This window comes from Microcebus murinus, unplaced genomic scaffold, assembly GCF_040939455.1.
Source record: "Microcebus murinus isolate Inina unplaced genomic scaffold, M.murinus_Inina_mat1.0 scaf005_hap2_Mmur4.0, whole genome shotgun sequence".
NCBI lineage: Eukaryota > Metazoa > Chordata > Mammalia > Primates > Cheirogaleidae > Microcebus > Microcebus murinus.
Window position 1 is genome coordinate 502,131 of NW_027438951.1, and position 20,498 is coordinate 522,628.

The 20,498-nt window shown below is 41.2% G+C and overlaps 1 protein-coding gene across 2 annotated transcripts in view; it reads right to left on the bottom strand.

Annotated features, from left to right (window-relative positions):
• Positions 1 to 192: 192 nt before the first annotated feature.
• Positions 193 to 20,498, bottom strand: part of FUNDC2 (FUN14 domain containing 2) — a 41,741-nt gene continuing 21,435 nt past the window's right edge. The window contains exons 3-6 of one of the 2 annotated variants that reach the window (XR_012916384.1): positions 20,321 to 20,396; positions 7,361 to 7,492; positions 4,068 to 4,385; positions 193 to 928 (exon numbers count right to left, since the gene is read on the bottom strand). Coding sequence is in view for 1 of the 2 variants with exons in the window: in XM_012752569.2 (XP_012608023.1) it covers positions 4,308 to 4,385; positions 7,361 to 7,492; positions 20,321 to 20,396 (286 nt within the window). In the remaining variant the exon portion in view is untranslated. Of the gene's footprint in view, positions 929 to 3,878; positions 4,386 to 7,360; positions 7,493 to 20,320; positions 20,397 to 20,498 lie in introns of those variants that run through there. The other variant, XM_012752569.2, reaches the window with a different exon arrangement.

Consider the following 20,498-nt stretch of genomic DNA (forward strand, 5'->3'; position numbering starts at 1 on the left):
ATTTTAGTTCTGGACCTGATTTCCCAGAAATCATACTGGACTTCATGACAGAGAAATGAAGTTGATGATTTGGTGGAGGGAGCAGAGACAGCAGCAAATTTTCCTACAGGGTCCAAAACTGGCTATAATCAAATTTCCCTCAGAGAAGAAACATCATGAAAACATTAATGATACTCAGAAACTTCAAATCCATCCCTATATCATTTTTTTCAAGCAGAGGTTTATTGTATTTTCCAAAACTGTACAAAAGTAAAGGCTTCAAATAAGAGTCCCAACCATATCCCTCTTTCTGGCAAACGTCAAACGAAAGGATCATGGAGAGAACATTGTTACAATAGTTAACTACACAGTAACTCTGCTTTTCAAAGCCACAAGCACACACCCCAAGAGCATGTTGGCTGGAATTTTCTAATAGTTGATTCCTTGTAGAATCCGGTCTTCCAACTTGAATCCTGTCTGGTGTTCTGCCAGCACCCACGAAATAGTGACTACCCAGATTCAGTAGCAAGGGCTCCCACCCAAGTGGTGGGCCAAGTTGGGGAGTCAAGACCCCTCCCATTCTGTTAATGAATGTCTGGAAGCTGAGTGGTGAGAGGTTGGAACAAACAAGCAGCTATTTGAGAGGAGAGTCTTGTTCAGGCCACTCGGGGTCCCCCAAGCTCGGGTGTCAGCAATGAGGACACAGTGTTGGGAAGACTGAAAACACTGGCCTCCATCCATTGATCCCAAATGGGCAGCCGCTGGAAAGGAAAGTGCGCCTGGATCCCTTTCCCTCTCCAGGAAGAACTTCAGAAAGGAGACACTCAAATGCCATAGCTTTGCTGTAGCATGCTCCAAGTCCCCATCTACCCAGTCCCATCGCCGGAGGAACACTGGGCCAAAGGGTAGCTCAAACTGGTGAGGACACACGGCGAAGCTGTAGTGTGACCTGGAAGGGGACAGAACGGTTGTCAGAGCCCGCAAGCTGTCCAGGCACTGCAGGGTCCAGGAGAAGGAAGAGGAGGGGAGGGGGCGGCCTTGGCCCTGTTACTAGGTTCCCGCCAGCAGGGGGCGCCAAAACCACGAACAAGTTCAAAGCCACGTTTTTCCGTGAAAATGCTAATTACTGATGAAAAAACTTCGGCCCCACCACTACTAAAAAGGAAATCTCCAGAATGTTATCTGACTCTGGTACTGGAGAAAATACGTGGTTAGCTAAACAGGCCTTGCTAGTCAAATGAAAATAGTGCATTCAAGGGTATAGATGCGTGGTCCTAGTATCATCTCAGTTTTGCATGAAGCGGTGGCAGCTTTTTCGGGGGGGGGGGACTTTCTCCCCCACACTTCGCCACCCAAAGCAATGCTACTGGCACAATGGGGCCTCGATTCAGAGATTACCCTAAGTGCTTGAGCCTATTTCACTGATGGTTCAGACAAACTGACACCTGATGTGTGCATCAGTCCAACTGTTCAGCCTCCACACCAGCTCTGCACAACTCCAAGTGGGCATGGTGGTCGTGCTCTGTGGGCAGAACTCAAGGCCATTTCTATAGTAGCAGGATGAGGCCAACCTGCAATATTGACCTCAACCATGTTCTTCATGGCCCCAGAAGCAACTAGCTGGGAATAAACTTCAGGAGGGACCTACAGATCTCATTTTGGACAATCAGGATAGAATCTGAGGCCAGACTATTACCTACTACAACCTGCTCAAAGAAGTGTAGAGTAACCTGCTAATCTTTGCCATCCTCACCAATATTTACAAAAAAACCATATGGACCAAAAGACAACCCCACCCCACTGGAGAGGCACTGGGTGGCCACTCTCTCCAACAAGCAACCCAAAGGGGCACTTTGGTTAGCTTTTGCTGTCACTATTCCATTGCTGTTGGTAAGTCACACAAGTAGAGTTAAATATGCAGCCATGACCACCATTACATGGCATGACCCAGGGACCCGGGCATCAGGAGAAGCAAACTGTGGGGAACTAGCAAACAGATGATTGAGTGTCATCCATATATTGCAAACAAACAAAAAAACAGGAGGACCTGTAGATCTTAAGAGACAGATTCATCCAAATGCAATGTGGACCTTGTATGGATTTTGACTCAAACAAACTAAATGTAAAACACTTGAGACAAGGAAATTTTGAACATTTACCAGATATTGGATAATATTAAAGAATTATTGTTAATTTTTGATGTGATGAGGTATTATACTTATGATTTTTAAAAACAATTGTTACCTTTCAGAGATACATACTGAGATAAAATTATATTTTGGTCTGTTTCACAATTGATAAAACATGTATAGCTATTAATTTAATGATTGTTATAGGTGGGTGATGAATACATGGGAGGGTCATTGTACTGTATTCTTTACTTTTATATATGTTTCAAAGTTTTCATAATGAACAATGGGAAAAATTTAAGTTCTTATAAAAATATGCAGCAAACAGGTTCATACCATTATGATTGAGATGATTCACACATATTGCAAAGCAAAGTAACTTATCTTGCCTTAAATGTAATAAGAAAAAAATGCAAACAGGTGATTTCTATAAAGTTCCACAAAGCCACTGGTAGTTTCAATTTTAAAATTCAATACATCATTTTCAGGATAGGTTAAAAACATTTTAAACATATGGCCTTACAAACACACACATTATTTCACAAAGAATCGTCTGCAAGTTTAAGAATTAATTACTAGTAAAAATAACCTTTAACAGTGAGTTTTCTTTCTATAAGGTCATTTTTCATATATTCAACAAATAGCACCTGTTAAGTGCTGGGACCTGTGCGTATAATATTGAAGACAACAGAAGCCTTGCTCTCTGGAAGCTGATATTCTATTTGGAGTTGCAGACATAGCAACATACCATTACAACAAAATGTGCTAAGATTCTAAATGTGTATGTGTATAAACTTTTATTTCAAAAAATAATTTTGGAAGAGCTGTGGTCATAATGAGACAGCAAATTACACTTGATGGAAATTATTTCACATGTACTATCATTATCTTTCTCAATTCTGAATGTTTGGATAGCTACTTCTTTAAAATTAAATGTTATAGGCCTGGCGCGGTGGCTCATGCCTATAATCCTAGCACTCTGGGAGGCCGAGGCGGGCAGATGGCTCAAGGTCAGGAGTTTGAAAAAAGCCTGAACCAAAGCAAGACCCTGTCTCTACTAAAAATAGAAAGAAATTAATTGGCCAACTAAAAACATATATAGAAAAAATTAGCCAGGCATGGTGGCACATGCCTGTAGTCCCAGCTACTCGGGAGGCTGAGGCAGAAGGATTGCTTGAGCCCAGGAGTTTGAGGTTGCTGTGAGCTAGGCTGACACCACGGCACTCTAGCCCGGGCAACAGAGTGAAACTCTGTCTCAAAAAAATAAATAAATAAAATAAATGTTATATTTTATACTTAACTAGATAAAAAATAGAATTGGCACAGAAGATCTATGGCTACCCTAAATATTTTGACAAGACGTGAAGACTACTTCACATTCAAAGCTTAAAACCTTTTATCTGAAATAAAAATTCAAGAGCTCTTCTCCTTCCCACCTAAATCACTTGTTTTGCCATAAATAAACCCTTTGGAAACAGCGAGATGCATTATCCCTCATGGCAGAAAACATTCCTGGACAATATCTTCATGCCCCTAAATGATTCACTAAGTCTGACCATCCAACAATGTATTTCTAGCAGCTGGTTTCCATAAAGACCTTCCCACCAAATATAGTACCTTCAGCACAGCACATACCTTTCCATATTCAGGTTTTTCATTTATAGTACTTATGATGCCACTTTTATCAGTGTAATTATAGCAGGTATAAATAGCTCTCTTTCTGCAATCTAAAACCAACTAAAAAAAAGTAGACACCAAGATACCAAAATCTTTCATGCTTAAAGGCAAATGTATTCAGTTCCTTTCCATGCAGCACATAATAAGCTATGTGCTTATTTCTTTTCCAAATCAATAATTTGGGACAACCTTTGAGGATCCACTCATCCTCTATGGTGAACCATCTTGCAACATGTTCTGATAAGTATCTTATGTAGGAGGAAAAGGAACATTCTTGCTAACCTACAGATTGGCCAAGTGGGGAGTGTACTGGAAGGAGAGCTAACGTCTATTGTCTCTTCCGCCACCATCAAGTGGTAGGGCTGTAATAACTTGTACCAACAGATGCCTACAGAAGCCATTCAGAATTGCCACAGCAGAGAGGAAGGCATGGGAGAAGATGAGAGACTCGGTGTCCTATGATGGAGTGCAGAAGCTGCTGGCTGTAAAAAAACAGGAACAATGGAAGTGAAGTCATCCTCCTTAGGACGCCATGCCAAGCAGAAAGCCTCCAAAAAATCCCCCAGTCACTAGAACATTCTTCTTCACAAATGAAACCACCTGGGAATAGAAGATAGAACAATGAGTTATTTTGCCAAAGATGTTAATCCCCTCACCTGTTAGGTAGTTTGCACTTTACCAAAGGATGATGGAATCCATGAATTGACTTACATGTGAATATGACCACTGGCTGCTATGGGGAGAGTAAGACTATAGGGAGCCTGATGGGAAGCAGGGCAGGAGTTGAGAGATAATGGTTCTTTGAATCAGGGTGGTGGCAGAGGTGCTAGTGCAGAGTGATCAAATTCAAGAGATGGTTTTGAGATAGGACTTTGTGACTGGATGTCATGGCGATATGGGGAATGAGAAGTCAAGGGCAACTCCTCAAATTATGTCTTTAGTAATGCTACTTAAAGAGCTAAGGGATTCACCTGAGAGTTTATACAGGTACAAAAACAGACAGAGTTCATGGAGACAATTATGAGGAAAGAGTGAAGCTGCACTACATAGACTGGTTACAGGGGAAATTCTCATTGTTTCCAATTTTGCTCCTTCCATTCTCTTTGACATCTACCCTCCAATGAAGGCTGCTTATTCTGTGAAGTCTCTCCCCCAAATCTCTCCATCCATCTGCCTGTCCACCTGCTCATTCATCTACCCATCCATTTCCCTCTGAAACTTCCTCTCAAGTAGATGGCTATGAATTCTCATTCTCACACTTCACTACATCCAAGGATGTTTAACCAGTGAGGTCCTTATTTTCTTAAACTCCCAAAGCCTCCCGCCTCCCCTCTACCTTCCAGCAAAAATTCCCACTCACCTGAAGTTCAGAGCATATACTTGGGCACCTTTTATGGCTTCTTTGTGCTCTATCAATCTCCTGGCCACTTCCCACCACCATCCCCGTTTCAGAGAGAACTTTGGGAAGTGGCTCAGACTTCCTCTTTCTCCCAAATATAACCTCCACACCTTAAGGAGTGTTCACATGAACAACACATCCAGCATCCTGACCTGATCGTTTCCTGAATTCAAGTCTAGTGACTACATCTCCAAACCACTTAAGCCACTCACACCAACATTTCCCAGCCTCTTTGGACCACTGTCTCCTAACCCTCAAGTATCCCCTCATCCCCATTATGCCTATGTCTCCCTGCCTCATTTCCACGTCCCCTAATTCTCTTGGACCTCCACATTTCCCCAAATGAGACACTTCCGCCATTTGCCCTCAGGGGGAAAGAAAAAAAAACATCATATAAATTCCTGAAATAATTTTTTTATTATTTTTACTTTCTTACTTCCTACTCTTTCCTCAACTTACTATAGTAGAGCTTTCAACTCCACCACTCCACTAAAACTGTTCTCAATGAAGTCACCTTTTTGCTAAAACACTGAACTTATTATCATCTTCATCCCGTTTCCCAAATCAGACCATGGACTCTATGAGTGGAGGAACTGGCCCCTATATACCCAGGGACTGTGACAGTGATGGGCCTCGAACAGGAACATAAATATTTCTGGAATGTACCAATTTAAAATAATTTGGTTAGTTTATAACAAGCTCCCTCTCTGTGAGTCAACAGTTGGTTCTAGTCAAACATTAACCTTATACTTACTATATACACTTCTGATATTACTTAAAAAGTTTTCAACAATCACGTATTACTTTTATAAACGTTTGAGTAACATTTTAGTTAAATAAAAAGGTGTAACTGTCATAACATGGAGATTGAGGAATAGGGGCAGAAGGAAGGGAATACCATCTGGGCTCCTGTAGCTGCCCACCTTTGCTACCTTCCCACTATGGGAAGGTACCAGCTTTGACTGACTACTTGCCACCATACAGAGACTGTTATCATGTACCTGGTGATGCTGGGTTGTCATCTGTTCAGTATTTTTCTACTCTGCTAAGTCATTTACCACTCAACTATGTGTTTTCCAACTTCTAAAACTTTGCTGAAATTTCTTGTCTACTGGCGTTCCTCTCCTATTCTCTTCATTCTTGTGGGTTTAACCTCTTATACTTTGTTACCATGATTCAGAAATATTTCAGAATGAAGTATAGATAAAGGTATGTGTTCATTCTGCCATGTTCAAGCTAAGTACTTCATCTACCACCTATTCTACTTGATTATATGACTTTTTTCTGTCACTGCTACTAGAGTGCAACTGCCTCAAGGACAAAGAATGTTTTGATTTACCTCCAAGTCCCCAGTGCCTAGCATGAAGAGCCACTCAGTATAAGAGAACTCCTTTCCTTGTGAATCTAGAGAATGCTAGTGACAGAACCTTATCCCTCCAGGCTACAGAAGGTACTAGCTACCTTCTTGACACTCTGATCCTTGTTTATTTCTTCCAAGTTCAGTGCACTTACTTCTTTAGGACATTTGAAATATTCCTAAAAGTAATAAAGTAACAGCAAAATACACCCTTTTAAAAAGGAAAGACTTCTCCTGTCCCTCCAGAGCTAGCCAATTTAATTTATCCTGATTTGTACTCTAGATTAAGGGTTAGCAAAATACAGCTCCATAGGCCAAACCTGTTTTTAAATAAGGTTTTATTGCAACACAGCCAGACATATTTGTTTATGTATCATCTACAGCTATTTTCACACTACACAGTGGAGTCAAATAATTGTGACAGAGGCCATACAGCCCATTAAGCTGGAAATATCGACTATCTGGCCCTTTACAGAAGAAGTTTGCTGATTCCAAGACTACTTATATGTATAACAAGCAGAGTATGGATGTTTCAGAGATATGTGTGCATGGAGACAAAATATGATTCAAAATCAATCCAAAAACGTACAGAGATGAGTATTGTCTGCATCACTGACAAAGGTCACCAAACACTTTAATTATCTAGCCTTTAAAAAAAATGCCTCTTAATTGAAGATATACCAACTAAGGCTTTTATCTCATTACTCCAAGTACCTTGTACTCTTTAAGCCTTGTCCATCACTGAGATATTGGAATGTCTAGCCCATTTTTTACACACAAAATTGTGCCCTTTACATACTGCGCACGAACAAGTCTCACCTCCTCAGCTTTGCTCTTGACCTCAGTAGGTATCTGGTTGCTCTTACGGATCTTCAGCTGCTCTTTGGCTTTCTTCATGTCCTTCTCTACTCGTTGCCAATCAACTTTGATGTAACCAGTATGGTTTGCAAGCTACAATTTCAACAACAATGACAATAAGAAATAAAAAGAAGCACAAGATTATTGTATCTCTTTGTTAGGATAAATCATGAAGTAGACTGCCAAAACCCTTCTGACTTTCCATATTTGGAGACATTCGCCATCTTTCTTTGTATGAACATGGCATTCACTCATCATCTACTCAGCATCCACTCTATGTGAAAAGGCCTATGTCTGGCACTGTAAATACCTGCTAGTAATTATTTTAATTTACTTATACTCTTACACACATACTCCCTTGCAAAGTTCTAAGTTAGCTTAAAAAATAAAATGGGACCTGGGGAGGGGGTGGAGCAAGATAGCAGATGAGAAACACCGCCAGACAGAGTGTCTCTGCAAAAAAGATTCTAGAAGAAATTAGAAGAAAGAAGCAAGCAGAAGAGCATACATCGGACGACGGTTGGAAGGCGGGGTCCTGGAGACTAAGGGAGACTCTATGGGAGGAGGTTGAGGAGGAGACCTGGAACAGAAACCTCCCGAGAAGCTTGGAGACCAGTGGCAAGGGTAGGTGGGGTGGTTAATTTTCCCCTCCCTTGCATCTCAGACTGCTGGTGGGCTCCCCGGTGGTTGGAGAGACCTGAGGACACCAGCCCAGAGATGGACACAGCCAGTGAGCAGTAAGCCTGTAGCGAACGTGGCACCAGGCTCCCAACTCCCTCAGGGCACCTCCGTGTGCACAAACCCGAGCCGAGAGGTAGGTACCATACTGCTTGATTCTCCCCTCCCCCTTCCCTATGTGCAGGAGCCGAGAGAGACAATATAGCCACCAGACAGAGGCATCTCCAGGGAATGGGATCTTCCCTTTTGGAGCCCTTCAGCTGACTGAGGGGCACTCAGACTCTGAGCTCCCTACTCGCCAGCCCTCCCAGGTGCTTCTGGCCCAGTTATTCCGGGAGAACGGGGCAGACCCTGAGGCTGAGAGACATCAATCCAGCTTGGGCTCCCCATGGGTTAATTAGGACTGGCACTCCTCTCCCTAGTGGGGTCAGGGATTGAATTCTGGGGCCCAGGTCAGACCTGCAGACCAGATCCCGTGGAGGCAGGTGTCGCATTACCTGGGGCACAGAAGGGATATTTATGAACAGCCTACTGAGGTGTGTGTGCCTTCAGGGGCAGATCAATGTGCTTGAGGGCAACCGTCCTCCCAAGGGGGGGCCGTGTGCCCAGCCCAGGTGGCAACCCTGCCCAGGGAACCTCCCGGCCTGCATCACAGCAAGGGGAGACCTGGTGGCGTGAGATCTGGACTGCTATCAGAGGCCCAGGAGAGTCAGCGGAGTTGGGGAGGGTGGAAAGGAGCGAGGCCTGCTCTAGACTGCAGGTCTCAGACACCCTCACCCCTACACACAGACTTTCTGACTGAGTGGGGCCACTCCAGCCCCTCCCTGACAGCATTTCCCAGAAGCAGAGAACAGAATTTTGAGCCCTGCTAACAGCATTTGTGGTGCTTGAGGGCAGGATTATCCCACCCAGCTGCGCCCAAATTCACTCCCAGAACAGCCCCCACTTAGGTGGAGTATAACGACACACCTGGAAATCCCAGGGCCACACCCAACACCTGAGACACTATAGTACCTCTCCAGGGGAACTAGAACTGGTTACAGGACCCAAAAACAACAGTGTAGGCTGGCTCCTACCAGCAAGAGCCACCTACTGACAGGGAGGACATTCTGCATACCCTTTTACGGCATCTCCTGTCTCATCATACAGGGTGTGGTCAAATCTCACCCACAAACACCACCTACTGGCTCAGAGACTAAACAGGACATATCATTATCCAAACAAACACCTAAATGTAAGAAGCAACAACTGATCCAGATGAGAAGAAATCAGCGAAGGAACTCTGGAAATATGAAGACTCAAATGGAAAGCACACCCCCAAAGAGGATCACCAGCCCCCTAGAAACAGACACCAACCAAAATCAGGCAACCAAAATGACAGAAGAGGAATTTTGAATGTGGATCATAAGAAAATTCAATGACCTGCAAGAACAACTCAATAACCAACACAAAGAAACCACAAAAGCCTCCAGGACCTGAAACGAAAGTTCACTAAAAAAATCAACACAATGAAGTAAAGTTTAACCGAACTCCTGGAATTGAAGAATCAATTCAGGGAACTACAAAATAAAGTGGAAAGTCTCAAGAACAGGGTAGATCAAACAGAAGAAAGACTCTCAAGAGATTGAAGATAACACCCTCCAATTAATTAAATCTGTCACAGAGATAGAACACAGAAACAAAAGAGCAAAGCCTACAATAGATGTGGGATTATGTGAAGAAACCTAATGTGAGGGTCATAGGGTTACAAAAAGGGGAAGAAGACAACACTCAAGGGTTGGACAAGCTATTTGAAGATATAATAGAGGAAAATTTCCCAGGCCTTGCTCAAAATCTCGATATACAAGTTCAAGAAGCTCAGAGGACCCCTGGGAGATTCAATGCAAACAGGAAGACATCACGAGATGCAGTTATCAGACTGACCAAAATATCAACTAAAGAGGCCCTTCTACGAGCTGTAAGGTGAAAGAAGCAAGTAACGTAAAAGAGAAAGCCAATCCGAATAACGCCAGACTTCTCTACTGAAACTTTACAAACAAGGAGAGACTGGGGCCTCATTCTCACTCTTCTGAAACAGAATAATGCCCAGCCTAGAATGTTATTCCCTGCAAAGCTAAGTTTTGTATATGAAGGAGAAATCAAGACATTCTCAGATAAGCAAAGACTGAGGGAATTCGCTAAGACAAGACCAGACCTTCAAGAAGTACTCAAAACAGTATTACACACAGATCAGCACAATAAACACCCACAAATGTAAATCTACTCAAAGCTAAAGATCAAAGCCCAGATATCACAATGGCTCCAGAGAGAAAACAAAGCAACAAAGTTCAACCCAACATAATGAACAGAAATCTGTCCCACCTATCAGTTATCTCAATAAATGTGAATGGCGTGAACTCCCCACTCAAGAGACATAGTCTGGCCGAATGGATAAAAAAACACCAGCCAAGTATCTGCTGCCTTCAGGAAACACATAAACCTGTAAGGATGCAGTTAGACTAAAGGTAAAGGGGTGGAGAACAATATTTCAAGCAAATGGAAGCCAAAAGAAAGCTGGCATGGCAGTGCTGATTACAGATAACTTAGCTTTTAAATCAACAAAAGTAATAAAAGCCAGAGAAGGTCACTATATAATGGTGAAGGGTACAGTTCAACAAGAAGACATAACAATTCTAAATATATATGCACCCAACCTTGGTGCACCTAGATTCATAAAGCAAACTCTAATTGATCTAAACAAATGAATAAACAACAACACCATAATAGTCAGAGACTTTAACACCCCAGTGACAGCATAGGAAAGATCCTCCAAACAGAAAATCAACAAAGAAATAATGGACTTAAACAAAACTCTAGAACAAATGGGCCTGACTAACATATACAGGACATTCTACCCAAAACCACTAAATATACATTCTTCTCATCAGTTCACGGGTCATTCTCTAAGATTGACCATATCCTAGGACACAAAGCACGTCTCAAACAATTTAAAAAATAGAAATTATACCAATTATCTTTTCAGATCACAATGGAATAAATGTAGAAATCAACCCTAACAGGAACTCTCATTTTTACACCAAAGTCATGGAAACTAAACAACCTTCTGCTCAATGATCACTTCATAAATGAGGAAATCAAAATGGAAATCAAAAGATTCTTTTAACTAAATGACAAAGGAGACACAAGTTATCAAAACCTTTGGGACACAGCTAAAACAGTCCTGAGAGGAAACTTTATTTCCATAAATGCCTATATCCAAAAGTCGAAAAGATCACAAATAGACAACCTAATGAAGCATCTGAAAGAGCTGGAAAAACAAGAACAGATTGACCCCAAACCCAGCAGAAGAGGAGATATCATTAAGATCAAATAAGAACTAAATGAAATTGACAACATGGAAACCACACAGAAGATTAAAAAAAAACAAAAAGCTGGTTCTTTGAAAAAATAAACAAAGTTGACACACCATTGGCTAGACTAACGAAAAGCAGACAAGAAAAATCTCTAATAAGCTCCATCAGGAACAATAAAGGAGCAATTACAACTGATGCCATGGAGATACGAGATATAATTTATGAAATTATACAAAAACCTCTATGTGCACAAAAATTATACAAAAACCTCTATGCACATAAACTGGAAAATGTGGAGGAAATGGACAATTTCTTAGAAACACACAGCCTCCCTAGGCTCCACCAGGAAGAAACAGAATTCCTGAACAGACCAATATCAAGTACTGAAATCGAAACAGCAATAAAAAACCTTCCTAAAAAGAAAAGTCCTGGACCAGATGGTTTCACACCCAAATTTTACCACACCTACAAAGAAGAACTGGTGCCTATCCCACAGAAATTATTCCACAACATGGAGAAGGATGGAATCCTCCCCAACACATTTTATAAAGTGAACATAACCCTGATACCAAAACCAGGAAAGGATGCAACAAAAAAAGAAAACTACAGACCAATATCCCTTATGAATATAGATACAAAAATTCTCAACAAAATCCTAGCCAATCAAATCCATGTGCTTCTCAAGAAAATAATCCATCACAACCAAGTGGGCTTCATCCCAGGGATGCAGGGATGGTTCAACATATGCAAATCTATAAGTGTACATATACAGAAGAAAAAACAAAGACCATAAGATCCTCTCAATAGACACAGAGAAAGCGTTTGACAAAATTCAACACTCTTTTATGATAAGAACACTCAACAAAATAGGCATAGACGGGGCTTACCTAAAAATGATACAAGCCATATATGACAAACCCTCAGCCAATACCATACTGAATGGGGAAAAATTGAAAGCATTCCCACTTAGAAGTGGAACAAGACAGGCTTGCCCACTACCTCCACTTCTATTCAACATAATGCTGGAGTCCTTGCTACAGCAATCAGACAAGATAGTGGAATTAAGGGTGTCCAAATGGGAGCAGAAGAGATGAAACTCTCACTCTTTGCTGATGACATGATATTATACCTAGAAAACCACAAGGATTCAACCAAGAGACTCCTTGAATTGATAAACAAATTTGGTAAAGTTTCAGGATACAAAATCAATACACAGAAATCAGAGGCATTCATATATGCCAAGAACAGCAAAAGTGAGAATCAAATCAAAGACTGAATTCCCTTCAAAATACCAAAGAAGAAAATAAAGAACCTAGGAATATATTTAACGAAGGAGATAAAAGACCTCTACAGGGAGAACTATGAAACACTGAGGAAGGAAATAGCAGAGGATGTAAACAGGTGGAAGAATATACCATGCTCATGGGTCAGCAATATCAACATTGTTAAAATGTCTATACTATCCAAGGTGATCTACAGAGTCAATGCAATCCCTATTAAAACACCATCATCATTTTTCACAGATATAGAAAAAATAATTTTATACTTCGTATGAAACCAGAGAAGACTCCATATAGCAAAATCAATCCTAGACAATAAAAACAAAATAGGAGGTATCAATTTACCAGACTTCAAACTATACTACCAGGCTATTGTCATTAATACAGCTTTTTACTGGCACAAGAAAAGGGATATTGACCAGTGCAACAGAACAGAGAACTCAGATATAAAACTATCATCATACAGCCAACTAATCTTCAATAAAGCAGACAAAAACATACACTGGGGAAAAGAATCTTTATTCAATAAATTGTGCTGGGAAAACTGGATACCCACATGCAGAAGACTGAATCAAGACCCACACCTTTCACCTCTCACAAAAATCAACTCACGCTGGGTAACAGACTTGAACATTAGGTGTGAAACTATTAGAATTCTAGAGGAAAACATTGGAAATACTCTTCTAGACATTGGCCTAGGCAAAGAATTTATGAAGAAGACCCCAAAGGCAATCACAGCAGTAACAAAAATAAATAAATGGAACCTGATCAAACTAAAAAGCTTCTGCATAGCCAAAGAAACTGTCAAGAGAGCAAACAGACAACCCACAGAATGGGAGAAAATTTTCGCAAGCTACACGTTTCATAAAGGGCTGCTAACTAGAAACTATTTAGCACTCAGGAAAATCAGTAAGGAAAAATCAAACAACCCTATTAAAAAGTGGGCAAAGGACATGAACAGAAAATTTTCAAAAGAAGACAGAGTAATGGCCAACAAACATATTAAAAAATGTTCAACATCTCTAATCATCAGGGAAATGCAAATCAAAACTGCAATGAAATATCACTTATTTCCAGTAAGAATGGCCCTTATTAAAAAGTCCCCAAACAATAAATGTTGGGGTGGATGCAGAGAGATAGGAACACTCCTACACTGCTGTTGGGACTGTAAACTAGTTCAACCTCTGTGGAAAGCAATATGGAGTTACCTTAAGCAGGGGCCCTCAAACTTTTTAAACAGGGGGCTAGTTCACTGTCCCTCAGACCGTTGGAGGGCCGTTGGAGAATGCAGCGCACATTCCACACATGCGCACTGTGGGCCTGGGATGAGTCGGCTGCTAAGGAGAGGCAGTGGTGGCAAAAACACCCGGCCAGCCAGATAAATGTCCTCAGTGGGCCGCATGTGGCCAGTTTGAGGACACCTGCCTGAAAGCGATACGAGTACTTTATGAAAAAGACACCTGCATTCGAATGTTTACAGCAGCACAATTCACAATTGCCAAGTTGTGGAAACATCCCAGGTGCCCATCAATACATGAGTGGATTAATAAAATGTGGTATATGTATAGCATGGAGTACTATTCAGCTTTAAGAAACAATGGTGATATAACACCTCTTGCATTTTCCTGGATAGAGCTGGAAGCCATTCTACTAAGTGAAGTATCTCAAAAATGGAAAAAGAAGCACCATATGTACTCACCAGCAAATTGGTATTAACGGATCAACTCCTAAGTGGACACATAAGAATAACATTTATCGGGTGTCGGGCGGGTGGGAGGGGGGAAGAGGGGATAGGTATATACAAACATAATGAGTGAGATGTGCAACATCTGTGGGATAGTCACGCTTAAGCTTCGAGGGGAAAGAGGGAGCATGGGCAATATACATAACCTTAACATTTGCACCCCCATAATATGCTGAAAAAAATAAAAAATAAAATAAATAAATAAAGTCACCTGGGAAGCCAGCAGAAGGCTCCTCCTCTTAGATAGACAGACAGACAGACAGACAGACAGATAACCAAACAAAATGGTATGGCCGGGTACAGTGGCTCACACCGGTAATCCTAGCACTCTGGGAGGCTGAGGCAAGAGGATTGCTTGAGGTCAGGATTTCAAGACCAGCTTAAGCAACAGCGAGACCCTATCTCTACTAAAAAAGATAAAATTAGCTGGGCATGATGGTGCACACCTGTAGTTCCAGGTACTCGGGAGGCTGAGGCAGGAGAACCACTTGAGCCCAGGAGTTTGAGCTTGCTCTGAGCTAGGCTGACGTTATGGCACTCTAGCCAGGCAACAGACCAAGAATCTATCTCAAAAAAAAAAAAAAAAAAAGGTAACATGAAAATAAGGGTGGAGAGGTCAAGATATAAGGTGAACAGATGGTGCTTCCAGCCAACACTAATGTTTCCGCAGAGCATCTCTGAGAAGTCAATGTGCCTGTGAGTGACTAAGTTTCTTGGCAACATGAACAGAGCAAGGCCGTCAAATAGTAATCACTGTTGCTCAACAGGAAGAAAGATATCAGTTGCTCAGAAAGAAATCTAGCATGTGGTCCCAGAGATTTCTCATGAACAACTTCATATAAGGGGACAGACATGTAAGGAAAAGCACATCCAAATATACCTATAGCACAAAAATACTAAAACTCAGTGAAAACAATTTCATTAAGGAATCATCAACAGAATAAAACTGATTATAGGCCATCAGTCAATATCCCATAAATATCTTTTCTCTCTACCAAATTTTTGATTAGTCACATCTATGTGGATATCCCAAAATATCTAAAACTAGAACTCTTCACCTTTCTAGAGTTTCCCCCTGCATTCCTGCTCTTCCTCTAATTCCTATTTTAGTTAATGGCACCACTAACCAGTCATCCAAATGGGTTAGAGAAAGTATTTGCAATGTGTATCATAAAACATTAATACTCATAAAAAAAGTAAAGCTCTTATAGAAATCAGAAAGAAAAAAATCTACTTGAAAATTGGGAAAAGGCAATTCATAGAACTGGCTAAGAAAAAGAAAAGGTTCGATTTCACAACTAATCACAGAAATGCAAATTAAAATGAGCTATTTTTTATCAGATTGGATAAAATCAAAAGACTGAAAATATTCAGAGTTGGTAAAGATGTGGGGAAATATATAGTCATATACTCTTACTATGAGTATTAACTGACAGTATTTTAAGAGAACAATTTGGCATCATCTGCCAACACTGAAACTGCACATGCTACTACGCTACCTCCAGAATGGCAGCTCTTGTCATAGTAGTTTTACTTGTAAGGGTTAATAACTGGAAATAACACAAAAGTTCATCAATATATGAATGGATAAAACAAATTATGTCATGTTTACACAACAGAATTACTTAATACTAAAAAGAACAAACCACTTTATTGCAGCAACCCAGTTGAATATCAAACTTTGTTTGCTAAATGAAGGTTCTTGTTCATTTATTCTACCCTGTTTCTCCCACAGAATCGTGCTATTAAACCAGCAGACTACATGGAACAGCTATTTGAGGGCTCTGATAAGAAAAGAGCAACAGGCAGATTGGAGAAGACCAGAATTGAAAGCACAAAACTGGTGGCGTGCTTCCTGTTTTTCCTGCAGTATCACCTGGCTTAGCCTCAAAATACATTTGACAAAATTCAACACAAATTCATGATAAAACTCTAAGAAAAAGAGGAAAAGAGGGGTACTTCAACTTGATACAGAACATATACAAAAACCCAACAGCTAACAACGTATATATTGGTGAAAGAATGAATACTAGGAACAAGACAAAGATGTCCACCTACTCCATTCCTATATAACACCTTACCAGAAGTGAAGTCACAGTCTGGACAAGAAGGCAAGAAAAGGAATTAAGAGGCATCCAGATTGAAAAGGAAAAAGTAAAACCGTCCCTATTCATAGACATCTTTGTCTATATAGATTTTTTACAAAGGTGCAAAAGCACTATCAGTGGGGGTAAAGTCTCCTGCATGGCTCAGGTCAGGGCTGTGAGGTGACTTCCTGTTCTCTATGCCATCAGTGGCCAACTGTACCGTAGGAGCAAAGAAGCAAAACATACAACACCAGAACTGGGAAAAGAAAGCCCCTTCCCCCTGCAAGGTCCTCTAGCGCCCTCTACCAGAGAGATTAACATCATGCTTCTATTAGAGCAGGAGCAGGGAATTGAATACATTAAAAACTGGCAACCCACAAGTGTTGCTGTCCCATAGGGATTGAAACCAGAACACTGGTGCCTGTGGGCTATGCGCATAGGCTGGAAAGCTTCAAAAAGTAGTGGAAATTACCTATGGCTTGGTAAGCAAAAGCAATTAAATTCATAAAGACTGTGAAGGAAAAATATCATTGTTCACAGACAATATGACTTTATAGACAAAAACCCAAAAGAATCCCAAACAATGCTGGGTGCGCAGGCTCACATTTGTAATCCTAGCACTCTGGGAGGCTGAGGCGGGAGAACTGCTTAAGATCAGGGGTTCAAGACCAGCCACAGAAAGAGTGAGACCCTATCTCTATTAAAAATAGAAAAAAAAATTAGCTGGGCAACTAAAATAGAAAAAATTACCCAAGCATGGTAGTGCATGCCTGTAGTCCCAGCTACCTGGGAGGCTGAGATGGGAGGACTGCTTAAGCCCAGGAGTTTGAGGTTGCTGTGAGCTAGGCTAATGCCAGAGCACTCTACTCTAGCCCAGGCAACAAAGCAAGATTCTGTGTCAAAAAAAAAAAAAATCCAGACAAGTCAGAAATAAGAGACTTTAGCAACATGGCTGGCTGTAAAACAAATATAAAATATCAACTATATTTCAACACACCGCCATAAGTTAGAATGTGTAGTTTTTCTGTTTTTGTTGCCTCAGCCTCTGGAGTAGCTGGGATTATAGGCAGGCAGGCTAATTTTTTAGTAGAGACGGGGTCTCGGCTCTTGCTCAGGCTGGTCTCAAACTCTTGAGCTCAAGCATTCCTCCTGCGTGGGCCTCCCACAGTGCTAGGATTACAGGCGTGAGCCACTGTGCCCAGCCAGAATGTGTAGTTTTAAAAACATCATCCCGGAGAGCAACTAAAGTTATAATATATCCAGAAATAAAACTGAATTACAGATGTATAAGATCTATATAGAAAAATAAATAAAAGCCTATTCAAAAACATTAAAGAGGCTAGGCATGGTGGCTCACGCCTGTAATCCTAGCACTCTGGGAGGGAGGCCAAGGTGGAAGGATTATTTTGAGCTCAGGAGTTCAAGACCAGCCTGAGCAAGAGCGAGACCCCATCTCTACTAAAAAAATAGAAATTAACTGGACAACTAACTATATATATATATATATATATATATAAAATTAGCCAGGCATGGTGGCACATGCCTGTAGTCCCAGCTACTCAGGAGGCTGAGGCAGAAGGATCGATCGCTTGAGCCCAGGAGTTTGAGGCTGTTGTGAGCTAGGCTGACACCATGGCACTGTAGCCCGGACAACAGAGTGAGATTCTGTCTCAAAATTAAATAAATAAAAATAAATTAAAGAATACCTAAAAAATTAGAGAGAAAACTCATGTTCACAGATAAATGATTCAATATCATAAAAGATATCAATTCTTCCTCAATTTAACTATATGGTTCCAATGCAATTCCAATAAAAATTTCAACTGGATTTTTTAAAATAATTGACAAGTCTAATTAAAGTATCTCCCAACGTCATGCTTGCCCTCTACCCTCACCCCTCTGGTGACAGATAACATGAGAGCTCACCAAAGATTCCCTATGTCCCACCTCCCCTAGCAAGGAGGCATCCCTGTATTCCTTGAATATTGGACTTATCCAACACCAGAATCTCATTTTGAAGGTCCATCCTCTTCCAATACCAATTACTTCTGTGAGCCAGGGCTCCCATAAGAAACAGAGGGCACACTCGAATTAAGACATTTCAAAGCATTATTAAGACATTTATGACATTTGAGGCAGGGTGTAGGGGTAATCACAAGGAAAGAACTGTCATTCCACTTCCATCTGAAGAAGCAAGAGGAAGAAGACAGAGGTGTAAGGAGGGGGCCCCACACCTGTCCAGAAACAGAGCCCGCTGCAAACAAGCCCACAGGGAGGGAGCCAGGAAAAGTGATGCTGCATGACCTTCGAGACTTGGGCAAGAAAGAAGGTGCAACTTTCACCATGTTTCTGGAGCACTGTGCTCGGAAGTCCTGAGGTCACAGTGGTGTGAGAAAGCCTAAACCAGTGCAAGCACAGGGCCCATGTGAAAGCGCTCTGAAACTATGGAGAGGGAAGGAAGGAGAGAGAGAGACAAAAAGTCCCAGCCAGTCCAGACCTGCACCAATCCTCTGCTCATCCAACTCTAGCCATCATCTGTCTATAACCACATGAGCCACAAGTGCCCACCTTAACCCTCCCAAACTCCTGTAACTGTGAAAGATAGTAAAATGATTGTTATTTGAATCCATTAAGTTTGAGGTAATTTGTGATACTATATTCAACCCAGCTCCAGCCAGTTACCAGCTTTCTTCTTCCACACATTTCATTTTCACCTAACCCATCTGGAAAACTCAGTCCAATCCTGGTGCTAATATAGAACTTACCTCGTCAAAATCAGGGATGCCAACTGTGGGAAAACACAAAGGGCTATGAATTCAGAGACTGTGGCATGATTCAACATGTTATGGCTCCTACAGCACAGCAGTTCTTACACATTGCTGCACATTAGAATCACCTCAGGAGTTTTAAATGTTCCGATGTAAGACCATACCTACTGCCAGTGAAATCAGACTGGGGAGAGGGGTGGCACACATCAGTGTTTTCTTAATACTCCCAGGTGATTCTAGTGTGGAACCAAGTTTGAACACCAATGCTATAGAGCTAAGAAACCTGTGCCCAATACAATTAAAGGTCAGTTGTTTTTTGTTGTTTTTGAAGAAGCTGCTCCCTTTTTCAAACCTGGCTTTGTTAGTCTCTCCTAGAGAAGCCTCGGAGAACCAGCACCCATTGGTTCTGAAATAAAATAGGCGCCAAAGAGATAGCAGAGGACATCTGGCTATACTGTCATTTTGTCCTCATTTCTCATCAAATGCTCAATGTCTCCTATACATATTAGCATATGAGAGTAAATCATATCACAAGGCATTTGCATTTTTTAATTCTTTTTTAAGAAAGGGTCTTGCTCTGTCACCCAGGCTGGAATACACTGGCACGATCATAGCTCACTGCAGCCCTAAACTCCTGGGCTCAAGCAATCCTCCTGCCTTAGCCTCTCAAAGCAATGGGACTACAGGCCAGGATTATAGGCACATGCTACTACACCTGGCCTACACACTGTATTTCTGGAATCACATCTGCTTAATATTTCAATTAGTCTTAAAAGCTCTGTTAAGTGAGCTAAGACAGGGAACATGTGCTAGTAAATCACATTTACTAGTATAATTGATAAAATTTGACTCAAGTAGTCATAAGCATTTAAAATATAAAATAGTACATGGAAACAAGTATAAAGGCTATTCTAGTATAGTATAGCGAGGACCATATTACAACTTCCCACACCACATTCCTTAATTGGCAAGTGGAATTTCCAAACATCTAAGAACATCTAACATACAGACCTGAAGAAGAAAAAATCCACCTCCCACAGCTGTTGCAGCCAACTTTCCAACCTTCTGGAATATGAACCCTGTACACCTACAAAAAACAAACCAACATCAGACAAGTTGACAGGCTGTCAGACAGACACAAACAAGCTTTTCTGGCAATGTTCATATCCTACTTACCTCCAGATGATCC